The sequence below is a fragment of the Strigops habroptila genome, chromosome 8, assembly GCF_004027225.2.
Source record: "Strigops habroptila isolate Jane chromosome 8, bStrHab1.2.pri, whole genome shotgun sequence".
NCBI lineage: Eukaryota > Metazoa > Chordata > Aves > Psittaciformes > Psittacidae > Strigops > Strigops habroptila.
The window spans coordinates 34463871-34479168 of record NC_044284.2 but is presented as its reverse complement, the minus strand read 5'-3'; the positions used below and the strand labels follow the sequence as shown (position 1 = coordinate 34479168).

The following is a 15298-nucleotide window of genomic DNA, read 5'->3' as shown; positions in this document are numbered from 1 at the left end:
TCATCCTCACAGTAAAAAAAAGTGTTTCCTGATATTCAGATGGAACCTCTTGAGTTTCAATATATTCACTGACAACAAAGTTGGTCTTCAATGTAAGTATAAAATAAGACATATCAGCTGGATTAATATCCCAAACCTTGACCTCCAGGCTACAGCAGGGGTTACAGAGATGGATTGACTTTATTATGCATGTAATTTTAACATCTAACTTTGGATTTTTTTCTCATTAACTTCACAGGAACCTTTGGAGAAGGCCCAGTCTCTAGCTCTCCATGGAGAACAGCTCATCCAGAACAACCATTATGCAGTCGACTCCATTAGACCAAAGTGTGTTGAACTCAGGCGTATTTGTGATGACTTTACCAATGAGACCAAGAAAAAGTATGATATTTTGGGAAAGTCTCTTGAGCTGCATAAGCAGTTAGATAAGGTGAGTGAACCTTCTCACATAACAGCCCTAGTAAGGTTCTACTGAAAATGAATGTTTTTATAAGCTCAGGTAATTTGGATGAAGAGAAAAAATATTTATTCCTTTTTTCTCCATTTTATTCAGAAACTGTTACTATAAAAACTGGAGCAGTAGTTTCCCATAATTATGGTTTCTAAATGATGAAAATTAGGAAATAAAACTAAGCAAAAATGGGCTAGGCCTAAATTTGAAATGAGAACCAAATGTACTCCAGTGCTTAAAAATGAACAATTTACTGCTTGTTCAGTTGTTTTCCCTTTCTCTGATCTAGATAGAATAGCAAGCTAAAAGCTTTGAGAATGTCTGCATGCTATTCCAGCCTCATCTGAAACAGGGGTTATCAAAATTTTACAGTAAAAAACTATTTTGAAGCATTTTTAATTGTGTTTTATGGGGGCCTAAGAAGTTTTGGGGAGTTTTTATAAGATTCAAGTATTCTTTTTGAGTTTTGGATAATTGTGTGACTGAACACTGAAATGAGGTAGTAGAGCTGACAGATTTGATTTGTTACCACAGTAACACTTACCCTCTTTGCTCAGAACGTTATTATTTTACATGTTACTGGATCATCTAACCCGTAAGAGCTCAATTGAACTTGCTATTGTTCTACATATCTAGGCGGGGTGACTTGTGGCCAGCAACTGTTGGGTGCTATGAAGGAACACTGATTCCCTTTAGTGATTTTAGGGCAAATCCATATTTTATGGAGTAGAAGCAGCACTTCACAACATGGTCTGTCAGTGATGATGGAGTCCTTCTTGCCCCATTTTTCTTTAAAGGCAAGCCAATGGTGTGAAGCTGGAATCTACCTCTTAGCTTCCCAAGCTGTGGACAAGTGCCAGTCACAAGAGGGAGCTGAAACTGCACTCGTTGAAATTGAAAAGTTCTTGGTAACAGCTAAGGAACACCAGCTCTCTAACCCGAAGGAGTTCTACAATCAGTTTGACATGATCCTCACCCCCGAAATAAAGGTAAACCCCCTCAAACTTAGAATTTCAAAATTACCAATTGCTTTGTACATGAGTGTGTACTGGGCTATATATCCGAGTTTGCTCAAATATGCCTCTCTTCCTACACTAAAAGGGCACAGAGGTAAGCACTTGGGGCAGTAAGTTTTACTCAGATGAGCAGTCATGGAATATGTGTGATTTTCTTCAGAGTAGTGCTAGAAAGACCATGAGTCACCATGTCCTACTCAGTGACACCAAGATCTGTGCAGAGTGCATGGGCTGGGTTGCATTAAACAGCGGCACAGTATGATCTTCACCTCTGGTCGGAGTCTGGGTAACAGAAGTTCTTTCTTAACTTGCTCAGTCCAGCATAACCATCTGTTGTTTGCCTTTTCTTTGCCTAGGCCAACGCCCAAAGAATTCTACAAAAACTAGAAGATGTACAAGAAATGTTTGACAAAAGACAAGTAAGTCTGAAGAAGCTGGCAGCCAAACAGACCCGGCCAGTACAACCTGTTGCCCCACATCCTGAATCTTCCCCAAAGCGAGCATCACCAAAGATTACCAGACCAGCAGGAGTAGGTAGGCCATGAACAGCTGCTTTCAGATACACACCAATGTTTTCTCCACATGATCATGTTTGAGTTTTGTTATCAGAATGAAGACTTGCATATTACGTTCAGTGTCAGCCTTGTAGGCTCAGCTGTTAAAAATGAATGTGAACTATCTGTCACTGCAAACATACTAACGAGGGTGAATTAAAAAAAAATAATCAGCCTTCTCTTCCTAGGTCCAATTCACAGAGTACACTTCCATACTGTTTCTCAGTGTGTCTTAATATTGCTAATTCTTGAAAATCCAAACCAAAAGAAAATTTACTAAGCACTAACCAATTTTACATTGCATATATTGCAATGTGAATATTTGGCTTTAAAGGGTCACAATCCTTCAAGTTTCAATCAGATACTTACAAAAGTTAAGGGTTCATTAGTGACAATGAGTTATAGGTGCAACTTTTGGTTTTTTCCCTCTACATAACTGTTCATTCACTTCCTAGCGTTATCCTCCACTAACTACATAAGTTGAATGTTGCTTCTGTTTGGAATTTACTCAAAGTTCCTTATTTAAGCTTAGCATATACCTTTAACTAAGATAGCTATGTTCTGCAAAAAGAACATAGGTGAAGCTAATTTGAAACAGTGCATCTTGGAGACCAGCTACCCTGTACTTGGTAACAAGAAGAGTTTGCCCCTTTTCTGGAGAGATGCTTATAAAAAATTAAAAAAAGGAAATGTAGGGCTTTTTAAAAGGGGCACCTTTAGCAAAAAGCTTTGAAAAAAGCTAGTTTTCATAAAGAGCATACACAATAAACTTTGCTTTCTCAGCAAGAAGATTAGGACACCCAGTAGCCTGACCATTTTGCTTTCTAGGCATGCTATCACAAGGTCAGACAAATGTCCCCATTGTTCCCCTCTGCTCCCCAACACTCATCCTTTCTTACTCAGGAAAATCACCATCTTCCAGTTACTATGCCAGTTTGACATCTGTACTTTTTTCCCCTAAACTATGTGTTCTTAACATACAGTTGCTACCTCAAGCTTCAGCTTCGCTGTTGTCTTAAGGCAAGCTGAGATCACATTTCCTTTGAAGAGGTCCTGCTCTGCTACCCATACATCCTCCAGTAATGTATTCCCATTTTGCACTGTTGTTGGGAGTCAATCAGCTGTATGAGTTGTGATTTACCTTTAAAACTCAATGATGTAGTAGTTAGTTTTCCATCACAGGAGTTACAAAAATGCAAGGAGCTCTGGAGATTGCATAGCCCAATCACCCTGCTCAAAGTGTCACTAACTTCAAAACTGATCAGATTGTTCACTGCTTGGGCACTAGTGCTGAAGCAAAAGAAGTTACAGAAAAATGCGGTTAGGTGGTCAGTAGGTCAGAGCTAGCTAGTCCCTGCTAGTGGTACTACAGAGCAGCTTTCACCTAATATGAAACTGCATCTTCAGGCTAAAAGCTAGTCTTGTGGTTTTGTGTACGCATGCAGTCTTTGTGTTTCTTGAACTTCTTTCTTGTCATTTTAGAGCACTTGTAGATTTTTTTAGTCAAACTTTTGGTATAGATAGAACCTTAAAGAATAGTCGCTAGTATATAAATGACAATGCTTAAGTTTTGATTCTTGTTCATACAGCCAATCCTGTACTATGAGGATTTCTCTTTGACAGAAAATCACGAGATGAACCCTTGCTCTGACCCTTGCATTACAGTTACAGTTCAGTGTTACACACACAGTACAGGATAACTATGACAAGGATTAGCCTCTGATATCCTGTTGCAAATTAGTAGGTAGTTTAAACTTATTTTAAAATGTTACTCCAGTTGTTCTCTGAGGAGATGCAAAGTGCAACCCAGTCCTGTTCAGACATTGATAAGTAGACTGCAGCATCTCATTCAGATTCTTTGTGCCTGAAGATGATTGACCTAGAGTACTCTGTACAAAAAAAAATCAAAACAACCCAGTTACTTTAACTGCCGTGAACAGTACATGTATATCTACATACTCTGTATAATAGCATCCTTTGGGTACTATCCAAATTGTCTACTACATACTTTGAATTTCCCAAAGTCCCCCTTCCCTCAGAATGCCAAAGCTCTTGGCAAGTACTGGTGGTAAGTATTTTAACCTCTTTTTTTCTGAAAGAAAACTGAAGCACAGATAAACTGAGTGATTCACCAAGGGGTTTTGCAGTCTAAGCCTGAAATGTGGCTGAGAATAGAAACAGGGACAGAGAGTCCTATTCCAAGCCTTGAAAATGAGGCTGTGAAATTCTGCTCTTCTTGAAGCTACCCTCTCTCGGACTTTCCTCTGTGCCCTCTCTTCGCATGCACGGGATCAATGCAGTATCAACATTTAATTATGGAGAGAATTTATTGAACACCATCTTGGAAAAATGAGAGAAGCTAAGAGCACCTTCTTGAAATAGATATTGTAACTTCTTATTATTTGTTACCCAGGGCATACCTGAATATTTCTAAAAGTTTGCAAAATAGATTATCGCAAAATAAAATACCATATTCCTAGGTTGTGTAAATACAAAGACAGGCAAAGGCAATAAAATGTGGTAAACAGAAATAGAAGACCAGAAAGAAAGGCTTTTGTCCCCAGGCAGCAGATGGAACAATACGATGGCAGCATTGCAAGGGTTGTCTGTGAAAGGAAAAAAAAAGTTACTTTCAGTCCAGAATAGATTTTTTGTTTTGTTTTGACTTGCTGACGATGCATTTCCCTAACAACGAGTGGTAGGGGAAATTCAGTCTAATTTAGGGCAATAATGGAAAAAAATCTTAATAGATGTGAAGGCTCAGGCGTGAAATACTCCATTAATCGTAACTGTGAGATTCTTCATTTTACATGGACATACATGCGTACAGGCAGAGCTGATACCATGTATGAGTGAAAAGGCATATTTCTATCAGAGAAACAACTGTGACAGTTTCTTATGTCCTTAATAGTCTCTAGAGACTCTTGGCAAAGTCTTAGCTTAGAGAAGATCCAAAAAGGCAGCTCAGAGCTGAACTGTAAACTCTACCTCACCTAATGCTTTTCTGTGGATCTGGAAATTCTGAAGCATTTTTCTTCATTTTTCTTGAAGCTTTTCGTTTCACAAATGAACTTGTAAATTTTGTGGGGATGGGCCTGTTCAGCATTGAAAAGCTGATACTGGAATTATGATGATTGAAACTAGATGATCTTAAGGTCCTTTCCAACCCAAACCATTCTTTGATTCTATGATGCTCAAAAGTCTGTGCCAGCTGGACTTGGTACACATTTTAGCTGTGGGAATCTGCTTAATTATTCACAGATCAACCAAGAAAATCCTCTGCTAACTCTTTTATAATAAATGCCTTGAAAATATTTAATTAGTATATATGACATCTTATTTCCAGGAGAACTCTGTTCATTCCCAATGGAAGCTGCTTAAATACTGCTAATGGCTAAACTGGCCCCTGTATAAATTGAGAGAAAAGAAATGGCACTTGATGGGGAAATTCCTTTGCTCTAGTTCACTTCTGAGGGTATCACTTTTGATGATTTGACTGCATATTTGTGGTCTGTGTTTCTGTACAAAACTCCTTAGCTGGAGTGAATTGGGACAGGTCCACAAAGCCAAACCATGCAGGCTAGTATTGCCCAGAGGCTGTCAGGCACAGTGGGGTAAGCCACAGAACTGTAAAAGATAATACAAGCTATTAGGGATGACTGTAGTTAGCATTTTCATTTTTGTATTTTAATTTGCTTGTAATTCTCCCAAACTCTAACTCTTTGAAATGAAACTTTCCCAAAGGCTATCTTCTTCAGCCTGACACTTGGAAAACTTCAGTAGAAAATGATTTGGCCATCTCAGTGAACAAGGCTAGGAAAATAGTCTCCCTTTAGTTACCTTTGGCAAGAGCTGGAACGTGGCACTACAAAATAGTTTTGTCCCTTCCTAAAGTGCCCAGATTTGGCACAATTATATGCACTTGGAGGAAAAAAAATAGATCAGCTCATACATGTTCGTTATGTATGAACCTGCTACAGTTTAGATCCTACAGTCTCATTTCCTTTGTTGTCAGCAAAAATCTTTGGATCACAGTGACAAAATGTGTTTCTTATCCCTGCACTGCTAGTTTCCTTACAGTATGATCTTGTGGCAGCTTAAGCCCTTCTTAATGCAAGGCTGTCACAGTTTCCCTTTCTTCCCTCTTCTTTGCCCAGCACAGCAGTGTGTTTGTAACTCTGCTCTCTCTCAGTACTTATGGACACATAACTACTGGGAACAAAGGAGTGAACTGAAAACTGCCACTGGGGGTGGATGGGTGTTTTGTTTTGGCTAGTTCAGCTCCTCATCATCCGGTTCCATGAACAGCAGTGCTGACAAAAAAAGGAGGCAGAAGTGTGTGGGCAGAGGTTGGAAGGAAAGGGAGAGCTGTACCCAGTTCAGATGGGTTTCAACTGCTCTGGAGTCACCCCTGAAACTGTGACTACTTACTGCTGCTTTTATTCCTTGGACATGGGAATGAGAAGCTGGTGCTGTAGGTGTGAAGGTTTCAACCCTGTTAAAAACCCATGTGGGTGTTAATGTGATTCAACTTAGTGCAAATTTTGCAGGGTGTTTTGTTTTTTTTTTTTAGTGACTTGTGCAACTATATAAAGAAATCTACGACGAAAGAGCAGTGAAAGACTGAAATCAGAATTACTGGGTAGGGCATGTGCTCTTGAACATGTGAAGTGGCATGTAATAATACTCAATGATGTGAAAATTCAGACCTAAAAATGTCAAGTTGGTCTCCCAAAGTAGTGTATTCTCTTTTGATCTTTATCTATGGAACTTGCAGATCTCAGTGGGCTTGAAAACAGCCTGTTACCTCTGAGAAGTGTTGTGAAAACAGCTCAGTAAATATTTACAAAGCATTTGAATAGTAAAAATGACTATTAGAAAAAATACAGTTACTTTCAGAGCAGGGATTGAAATAATAGCATATGGATAGTAAGGCTCTGGGCCCCCACTAAGAAATACAGATAAATCAAAATAGTGAATAGCTGGTCATGAATTAAGTGGTTTTGACTCCAAGCACTGAATGAGGCAAGGATTCTTAGAGGGAGGTGAACCAAGATGCATTAGCAGCAAAGGGGCAAAATTAAAGTTGCAATGTAGCTTTGCTTCTGGCATCTTCCGTCTTCTAAATGCTATAAAATATTCACCTAGGGATTTCTTTGTGTGCAACATAAATATGAAATACAGGAGCAGAGATGTCTGTGAGCTCATTAAGGCAAGTAACATGTTCAACATTGCATGTACAAAATCCATGATTTGCCCTACAACCATCTTAGAAAGCTAACTTGGAACATGAAATTCATAGGGGGGGACACAGCTGGAACCTTTTCAGTTTTTTAAATAATAAAATTCAAACTGGTTTCGTCTCAGTTAAATGTGTACAACTGTTCATTGGATCCATTCCAGCATTCCTCACAGTCACTAATGCATAACACTCACTATCTATTAACATCTGGATAGAGAATAAAAGAAGAATGTCTTGCAGAGTTTGGGGATGTGTGCAGGAGAAGTGAGGCTGCAGAGAGACTAGCTGACTCAGAAAAGATGGTGCGTGTGATTTTCATTAACAGTTTCGGGAAACCACCAGTTTCTGTAGTTCAAGACATTTCTATAAACGAAGTAGAGAAAAGATGCTTTCATTTTTGTGGCTGTAGAGCTGCTACCACACTCAGACAAGTCTGAGGAAACCAAGTAGTGTGTCTCCTTGCAGAATAATATTCCACATACAGGGGTCTTGCTCCATGCTTCTTATATGGGCAGATGTTCAGGGAGCTTGGCACCAATTTTGCTAGAGCAAAGTAGTATAGATTATATTGCCTAAGAATGGAAAAGACTTTCTGTATTAAGCCATTAAATGATTAACCTTAGATGCTTTACTTGTCTAAGCAAGCTGTTTGTCATCCCCAGCATTCAAAACAACTCTTAAGTCATTATCTTCAAACTCATCTTCCTGTGAGACCACATGGGCTGCAAGCCCCAATAGACAGTTTAGCAGACTAGTTGTTTGCATGCCTATTCTTAAAAGGAGTTTGATTCTGCTGTAGGTGATTAGTGAGAATGCATAAACTCTCCCACAGAAAACAAATGGGGAAGCATGTTGTTGGGAAATTCAAGCAAGACCTGAATGTAAAGCATGATATTTATTTAAGGGTGGCTTTGAATGTCTCACAGGTGCTGGGCGTGTGTTATAACCCTTGACTACAGAGTCTGTGTCTCTTGCTAGCTAATGAGTTACGTGTACTCTAGCAGGAACAAACCTGAGACTAGTTACCCAAATGGGCTAATCCAGCTGTCTCTGAGCACCTGCAACCTGCGCACAGTTCTGTTTGTGCCTCATTGTGTGATGTAGGCCCCACCATAAGAGATGGTACCAGTACCCTGCCACATAGGAGCAGGGTGGGGAAATGGGTGAAACCACAGCCTTTCCTCACAAGCAGCACAGCACATTGCCCTCACTGAACTTATTTCGGTCCTGGAGTGGTGGAGAGGCTGCAAAGCATGAGGGAGCACACGAGCCTACATCGTTTTCTAGCACCGTTAGGGACAGTACAGTCCACATTACCATGTGCTGTAGACTAGGTCATAAAACAGTAATTCCATATTTATCATGCAACTTGTTCATAGAAAAACGGTAAGCAGTACTAAAGAGCCATAGCAAAAGGCCAGTGGTGCTCCAGGTGATGCAAGTGCTAGACCCAAACCCCACTTTCCTGGAAATATCTTTGCAATAAAAAGTTTACCTCTGCATACAATACCCTTTAACAATATTTGCTTTAAAAGCAGCATCAAGTAATTTAAAATATTAATGTATTCGAAATGAAATCTTCATTACTCATTATCCAATGGAGTACTGTGAAACAATAGGCCGAAACAACCTTGAAACCATGCAGACCTTAGATTGTTTATAGATATCATTTTCCTTTGTTCCTGTGCCTTTGTTCTTTCAGTAGACAGTTGAACACTATAACTTTCAGCTTCCTCAGCAGTACAGTACAATAATGACCTTGAAATAGCCAACTGTACTGAATTTTGTAACGGAGTTTCCCTTATAAAAAATCTCACAGTAATTAGTCCAATAATAATTGGCAGGTATTTGGGCTGTTTCTTTCTAAATTGCTTCAGAAAGTACGTAAATGTAGTGACATGCAGGGCCAGTCAATAACTCAAAAATACTCTGGAGCATAACCGAAAACAGATTTCTTCCTGTTTTCAGTTCATTTCTGGGTCAAATTGGAAGAGGAAAGTTGCTGTGTCAATCTGAATCAAATTCACCCCTGAAATAGAAGTAGTTACATCTATCTGCTTCCTCCTTTCTGAAAAGCGTCATGCTGATGAAGCCAAGACTAAAGTGGTAAACTGACCTGTGTAATTTGCTGCTGGATCAATGAGCATCTGCACTTGGGCTTTTTGTGAATCTGTCATCTTTCTCTTAAACTGCCCAGTGCTCTCTTTCCTGAGTGAGTTTGCAAGTTGTGATCCAGACACCAAAGTCCTAACTTTGATTTCCATGTTTTCTGCTGACTGCTTTTAGTCAGGATTTTCATACCAGTGTCAACCATCCCTTCAAGCTAGAAAGTTTTCTGATTAATGGATAGGTCAAACAATTTGGTATTGCTGACTATGCTGTTGTAAGAAGTTCTTGGGTTTCCTGAAGTTATTTTCTTTGCTTCCATTCCTTTTAATAACACATTCACTATATATAAAACTTTGGAATTAGCTTTGTAGAACAATCCAATGGACTGAACTCAGATTTAGATACAGTAACTGGACAATGGCAGAATAGCTGGGGTATTCCGAAGTGCCTGGTAAGCATGCGGGGAAAGAGTATGAAACAATATTTAGGTTTTCTTTAACTGAATCACAATTTTGGTGATCAAGTCTTAGATTATTTTTTTAATGCTGTTTTTTTCAAGGTATAAATAGGATATAGTTGGGAGAGGCTACAGGAGACAATATTGTTCAGTGTGATAGGTATGATCACAGCCTGCATCTTGTCAAGGTAACAGTAGATGTGAATTTAAGGCTAAACAGAATCTTCAGGATGCATTAGTATGGAAGAGTGCATTTGCTGATGCCTGTAACCACTTTACTCAGGTATTCATGGGAAAAAAACATTAAAGGGCCTGTTTGAAAATTTATCAATTAGTTGATGATCAAATATTCTGGTTTTGCCAGCAGTAGAAATCATCCTCCCTGCAGATTAGAAAGGTATGAAGAACTTTGACAATAAGTAGAAAGAGCTTATATGTGCTGCATGTTGCCTTCCCCCCACCCTTGGTTTCAAAATGTCAGTACACCACTTTTGGGGTGAAATAACAGTACCTTTGAGAGAACAATTGCGACTTTGTGAAAAGCTTTCTTGAAGATGGGAAAAAGGCATCTGTTGAAAGTAGTGCTCAAAATCAAAACAGATCCCCTGCTGTATATTCTGAAAGAGAGTGATGGAAGAATCAAAGAGTCGACATTTGCATTTCAGCTCAGTCCCGGAAACCGTAAGAATCTTCTAGCAGTCGATTATAGCTGCTGGTAGCTGCCAGACTTCGCTGTTCTGGTGAAGAAACTTTCTAATATGGAATCATTGTAGGGAAGTAATAGGCATAAAATGGACATTGCCGAGTTCTCATGTCATTCAGCAGGGGATAAAACCAGGAAGATTTAGGGGAGAGTTGCAGAGAAGCTGTTTTAATTAATTAATTCTCTTCCCAGCTGCATGATAAGGTGGTTGAAAAGATACAGGGTAGAAAAAACATCAGATTCTGTTTTATTGCCTATGAAACTGATATGTTGTCTTTTTACCTGCATATAATTTAAGGTGTTTCAATGCTTTTTTCCTCCCTTTTTTACTACATTAAAAAATAATTTAATGCCAAGGGCATTTGAAAATTTGCTAATGTATTTCTTTAAAAAAAAAAGTATTCAATCCTCTCCTACATTAATCTTTTGATACTGTGACCTCCTCATTCAAAGATGTCTGCATCTTTTTATTGGATCCCTCAGCTTCTCACAGAGAAGAAAAAGTTATTAGAGACCACCAAGACTGTCAATGCCTCAAGATATTAAACTTGGTGAAACCATCTTAAACAGAATGTTACCAGATGCATCTGAAAACACCAGCTTTTATTTTTGAAAAAGTACTTGTTCAACTGGAAAGTTTTCCCTGAGTAAAACTGAAAAGCAGTTAATCTCAGAATTGCAACAATTTAATTCTTTGTTGCCTGACCCAGACTGTTTGATCATTTCATCTGGTGTTCCTATTTGGTTTTACCATTACATGCCTGTATCAATTAAGCAACTAAGGAGAGCACTGCTTGCCTTATACATATATACCATGCACTGCGAACTTATTATCAATTTAAAATAAAGATAAAAACTGTAACAGAGAAGCTATTTTCTACTCAAGCCAAATGTATGATGCCCCTTCTCATAGTTCGTTCTAGAGCTTTTCTTTGGACAGCAGTCTCAGGATAAGTGGTTATGTTTTTAAAGATGATTTTCTAGTAGCATTAGACAGCTCACTGTCAACTGTGGTTTACTGAGGCTGCAAGGCCAAATAAACCTGACATGACAGATCATATACTGAAGTAATTTCCTCTGATTCACTGTCATTACATACATGGTCACAGTGACTTGCTGAACACCTGTATGATTACGCTTTTGAGACTTGTTCATGTGATGAAACCTTACAGGGAACAATCGTTTGTAATCTCACATTAGCAAACCATTACCAGAACCAAAATTTCCTTGTGTTGGAAACCCACACATGTAACACCACCTGAGCTGAAATACTATGCAAGTGAAAATTACCCAACAGTTGATACAGCTGGCTAACATTTACCTGTGCTGCCCTAAAGACGGCTGCCGGGGAGGAAGCCAAACCAAAGGAGTCACTGCAGAGTAGATTTGTAGGTGCCAATCTGAGACACAATGGAGCACCAAACAATGAAGCTCATCTCTTATGTTGGCTGGTCTGTCACCACTCCAGCCACAATTCAGTTCTCTAAGCTGGGTTTCAGTTGCCACTAATGTGACAGGATCTTTGCTCATTGTTTTTATTAGGAAGTTGGATTTCAACCTTTAGCATACAATTTCTAATGTTACTTTTTTTTTGACTCCTTCAGCTACCAACAGGAGGTCCACAGAAATTTCCTGCCCTCCAAAGACCATTTCTGAAGTAGAGTTATCAAAAAAGAAAAACATTAAGAAGAATAAAGGTGGAATTAAGGTAGGAGGATCTGCATTTTGGATACATCCCTTCTTGTGAGAGAACTTGGCCTTGTTGAACTTCAGGAGGTTTGCATTGGACCACTTCTCCAGCCTGACAAGGTCCCTCTGCATGGCATCACTTCCCTCCAATATGTAGGCTGCATTACGCAGCTTCATGTTGTCAGCAAACTTGCTGAGGGTGCACTCAATCCCAGTCTTCATGTCACCAACAAAGCTGTTAAACAGCACCAGCACCAGTACTGACCCCTGAAGAACACCACTCATCACTGATCTCCACTTGGACTGAGCCATTGATCACAACTCTTTCAGTGTGACCATCCAGCCAATTCCTTATTCACCAAGCGGTCTATCCATCAAATCCATGCCTCTCCAGCTTAGAGACAAGGATGTTATGTGGGACAGTGTCAAATGCCTTGCACAAGTCAGGCAGATGATGTCAGTTGCTCTTCCCTTATCCACTAATGCCATGGCCCTATCACAGAAGGTCACCAAATCTGTCAAGGCATGATTTGCCCTTAGCGAAGCCATGTTGGCTGTCACCAATCACCCTCTTTTTGTCCCTGTGTCTTAGTACAGTTTCCAGGAGGATCTGCTCCATGATCTTGCCAGGCACCGAGGGGATACTGACTGGCCTGTAGTTCCCTATGTATCAATGTAAAATGTATCAAGTGTCTATCTGGCACAATTCCATTAAACTTTTGATATAATGCAAGCTACTTCAACCCAACTCTTCTATTATCCATACTCCTGACTTGCTGACACATTTGACCTTTATTGCCCTGAGGTGAAAAGCAAAAATTAAATTCAGTTCATTTTCTGAAATGGCCAAAACAGCCTTACAGCTTCGCTAATAAGCACAGAATAAAATCTAGTTATCACCAGCATCATACAGCTGTTCTCACCTTTATCTAAACTCATATAAAGTGACTTTGGAATTAGTCTTCTTCTCATCAAGTAATGCAGGTGATGAGCTGCATTCCCCCCACAGAGTTAGGTATACGCAACAACCTGGTACAGGTGTTATAAAAACATCCAGTCATTCATTTTCAAATCTACTTTACAAGACTACAATGCAAATTATGCCCACTCTCCTTCCCTCCCATTGTTGCTATAGAATTTGTTTGTACTTTACTTCTTCTGACAGTAGTTCATGCGGTTATAGTTTATTAATGGATTCCATCATCACCAACCAGCTAATGAATTTGGCTACTAGACCATAAGACAGGCCACTGCTTTTCCCCCCGCCCCAGAATCAGCCCTTAAAAATGAAAGTGCTCAGGAACCTGAAAGATTCTGCTGGAGTTTAGATATTGTCTTGGATTAACTGCAAACACAGCCACTGAGTTGTTTCACTGAATTTGAAGAGATCGCCTTTGAGTAAGCCCAGTAGTGCTTGGTACTTTTAAAGCCGCAGGCAAAAGGAGGAAAAGCCTGCTTAAAACTTGCCTGGAGCACACTTGAAATGATCCAACTCTGCAAGACTGGACAAGGAAGAAGGTTAATGTTTCTCAAAATATTATGTAAAAAGCTTCAGTCCCTTTCAACCTGGGGACAGCCCTTGCACATGTATAATGTGCTCAGTATTTGAGGGTATATGTGCTTACATAATACTGCTACTAGTACAAAGGCACTTCTCAGAGGCACAAGACGGTTTCCCCATGCTTCTCCAGATTGTACTGTACAAAGAACTCTGAAAATGTGAAGTCTTTGGGCTGGCTTCAGGCAGGAAACAAAACCCCATAGTATTTCAGAGTCTAAGGAACAGACTGTTATGCCTGTAATTATCTACATATGGAGCTAATGCACCTTCTGTGGCAGAACAACATAAAGACAGTGCCTGGAGTTAAGAATGCCTCCCATGCCAGTACTGAGAAAGAAAGCAGAAAAATAGAGAGAGGAAGTTTTCTTGATTTACAGCCTACACATCTAGAATTATTTTAACTTGTCCAGTGACTTACTAGACTAGGTAGAATCTGGTTTTATTATTTTAAAAAGTTAAAAATTCTCTAAGTAACAGCATCGGCAGTTAAGTATTTTCAGTTTTACTGTGTCCTTTTTTATTCAGATTGAAGTGATGCATGAAGCCAGTCAAGGAGGATCTAGCAGAGTCCTTGTGATGAGTGAAAGTGATGAGAACTTGTCAACGAGGAGGAGGTAAGGCTGCACATGTGAACCAGTATCTTTTTGTTGTTCTTAGAATGCAAATAGCTGCATTTATAGTACATTTTATATGACTTCTTTGAAGTTCACTAATTAGATCTAATCAAGTCCCTGAAATGCTTATAGACATACATTTATACACAGTCTATTGGCTGGGAAAGCAAGCAAGATTTATCTTTTGTTTGGGGTTGGTGGTTTGGTTGGTGGCTTTTTGGTTTTTGAGGGTTTGGGGGTTTTTTTGGCTTGCCTTTTTTTTTTTTTTCCTTGGAAGCATTAATTACATGACATGAGAAGTCATTAGAATAAGCCTTGCATGTATTTACCAAACAAGCAGTATTAATCTCATTGTGTTAAGGATATTCACATTTGACTATATGCTTCTGAGAACTTTCTGTTTTCATTAAATGCAACCAATAATCTTTTCTCCCTTTCTGCATAGTCTTGAGAAAAAGATTATTAATGATGTATTCTAAGACACCAAATAGTTAAGTCATTTAGTTTAACAGAAACTACCAAGCAAACCCAGTTTAATTTAATTGAACTGCACTGTTTCTAGGCCAAAGGGAACAATTAAAAAAAGAACAACCACACCAAAAAAACCCCACAACAAAACCCGTCCTGCAACAAGCCAAAACCCACAATCCTCACTGACATAATTTTCTTTGTTCTCTTCTTCAGTACAATTTAGATAATTTATACTTACGTTATGCCTCTCTCTCACACAGGTATACACTGACATTACTTGATGCAAAAGACTACATTTCTAAAAACACTAGCTTGTCTATTATGCTAGACAAATTGCAGGCACATATAAAAATGCAACTTATTACTATCTAAATTTAATTGCACCCTATGAAAATATTATGACTGGTCTCCAAACCATCAGCTAGTTTTCA

At 39.1% G+C, this 15298-nt stretch overlaps 1 protein-coding gene across 8 annotated transcripts in view; it reads left to right on the top strand.

Moving 5' to 3' along the window:
• The window catches only part of MCF2L2 (MCF.2 cell line derived transforming sequence-like 2), a 183876-nt gene that overhangs the window by 74126 nt on the left and 94452 nt on the right, over positions 1-15298 (top strand). For all 8 annotated transcript variants that reach the window (XM_030494555.1, XM_030494561.1, XM_030494557.1 and 5 more), the window contains 5 exons: positions 239-430; positions 1249-1440; positions 1824-2001; positions 12137-12240; positions 14308-14396. In XM_030494555.1, coding sequence (XP_030350415.1) covers positions 239-430; positions 1249-1440; positions 1824-2001; positions 12137-12240; positions 14308-14396 — 755 coding nt within the window. The remainder of the gene's footprint in view (positions 1-238; positions 431-1248; positions 1441-1823; positions 2002-12136; positions 12241-14307; positions 14397-15298) is intronic.